Source organism: Fulmarus glacialis, unplaced genomic scaffold, assembly GCF_000690835.1.
Source record: "Fulmarus glacialis isolate BGI_N327 unplaced genomic scaffold, ASM69083v1 scaffold42720, whole genome shotgun sequence".
NCBI lineage: Eukaryota > Metazoa > Chordata > Aves > Procellariiformes > Procellariidae > Fulmarus > Fulmarus glacialis.
This window is the reverse complement of record NW_009190395.1, coordinates 1-1020: the sequence shown is the minus strand read 5'-3', so window position 1 is coordinate 1020 and position 1020 is coordinate 1. Positions and strand designations below refer to the sequence as shown.

At 53.7% G+C, this 1020-nt stretch overlaps 1 protein-coding gene across 1 annotated transcript; it reads left to right on the top strand.

The window, feature by feature from the left end:
- Window positions 1–278: 278 nt before the first annotated feature.
- Window positions 279–1016, top strand: LOC104069850 (lactosylceramide 4-alpha-galactosyltransferase-like; the record flags this gene model as incomplete). The annotated part of the gene is made up of 1 exon (XM_009585428.1): window positions 279–1016. A coding segment is annotated over exon 1 (714 nt), but the record flags the coding sequence as incomplete, so codon positions are not given.
- Between the last annotated feature and the right edge of the window lie 4 nt (window positions 1017–1020).

Here is a 1020-nt window from a genome sequence, read left to right as displayed (position 1 = left end):
AGCAGAGGGAGGCAGGAGAAATGCCACAGTCCTCCTTGCTGCTTCCCCCTCAGTTGTGCATTGACCTGAAGGCCCTGTGACAATATGGAGGAGCCGGGAGACTGTTTCAGAAGTGACCAAAAGGCATAGTTTAAGGATGCTGCCCTGAGGTGCAGGAAGGAAAGTTCTGCTCTGCTGTGGCACTGTCCAAAGGTTCGTGGTCTGTTGCCTTGCCTGTCAGTGTCTTTTTCTTCTTTCCTCTCCTTCAGATCACGACGGTTGTCTTGGGAGAGCAGGCTCTGATTGGAGCACGACTGCCCAGGATGTCCAACTGCTTGCCAAAACTGACCACAGTGCTGCAGAGCCACAGGCGCAGGGCTCTGTTTATCCTCGCCACTTCATTTGTGTTCTTTGCCTCTGTCATGTTCTACTGGAGAACTGGGGAGGATGCTGAGGGCCAGCTCTACAGCTTGCCTACACAAAGCGGGTGTGCTCAGTTTAAGCCTTGCCTTCCCCGTCCCACTGCCGGTGGGCCCTCTCCTTCCCCGGGGGATGTGTTTTTTGTGGAGACCTCAGAGCGAACTAACCCAAGTTACCTGTTCACGTGCTCTGTGGAGTCAGCGGCCCGGACACACCCTGGGACAAGGGTCGTGGTGCTCATGAAAGGCTTGGCAAACGGTAACGCCTCGTTACCCAACAACTGGCCCTTCTTGTTTCTGAGCTCCTTCCCCAACGTGGAATTCCAGCCCCTGGACTTGCCGGAGCTTTTCTCAGGGACGCCTCTGGCAAAGTGGTACATGCAGTCTGAGCACCAGAAGGAACCTTATTTCTTACCCGTCCTGTCTGACGCCTGCAGAATTACCATCATGTGGAAATTTGGTGGCATCTACCTGGACACAGACTTCATTGTGCTTAGGAACTTGAAGAACCTCACCAATGCACTTGGTGTCGAGTCTCAGGATGTACTGAACGGGGCCTTTCTGTCCTTCAAACCCAAGCATGAGTTCATGGGGCTTTGCATGCAGGACTTTGTGGACAACT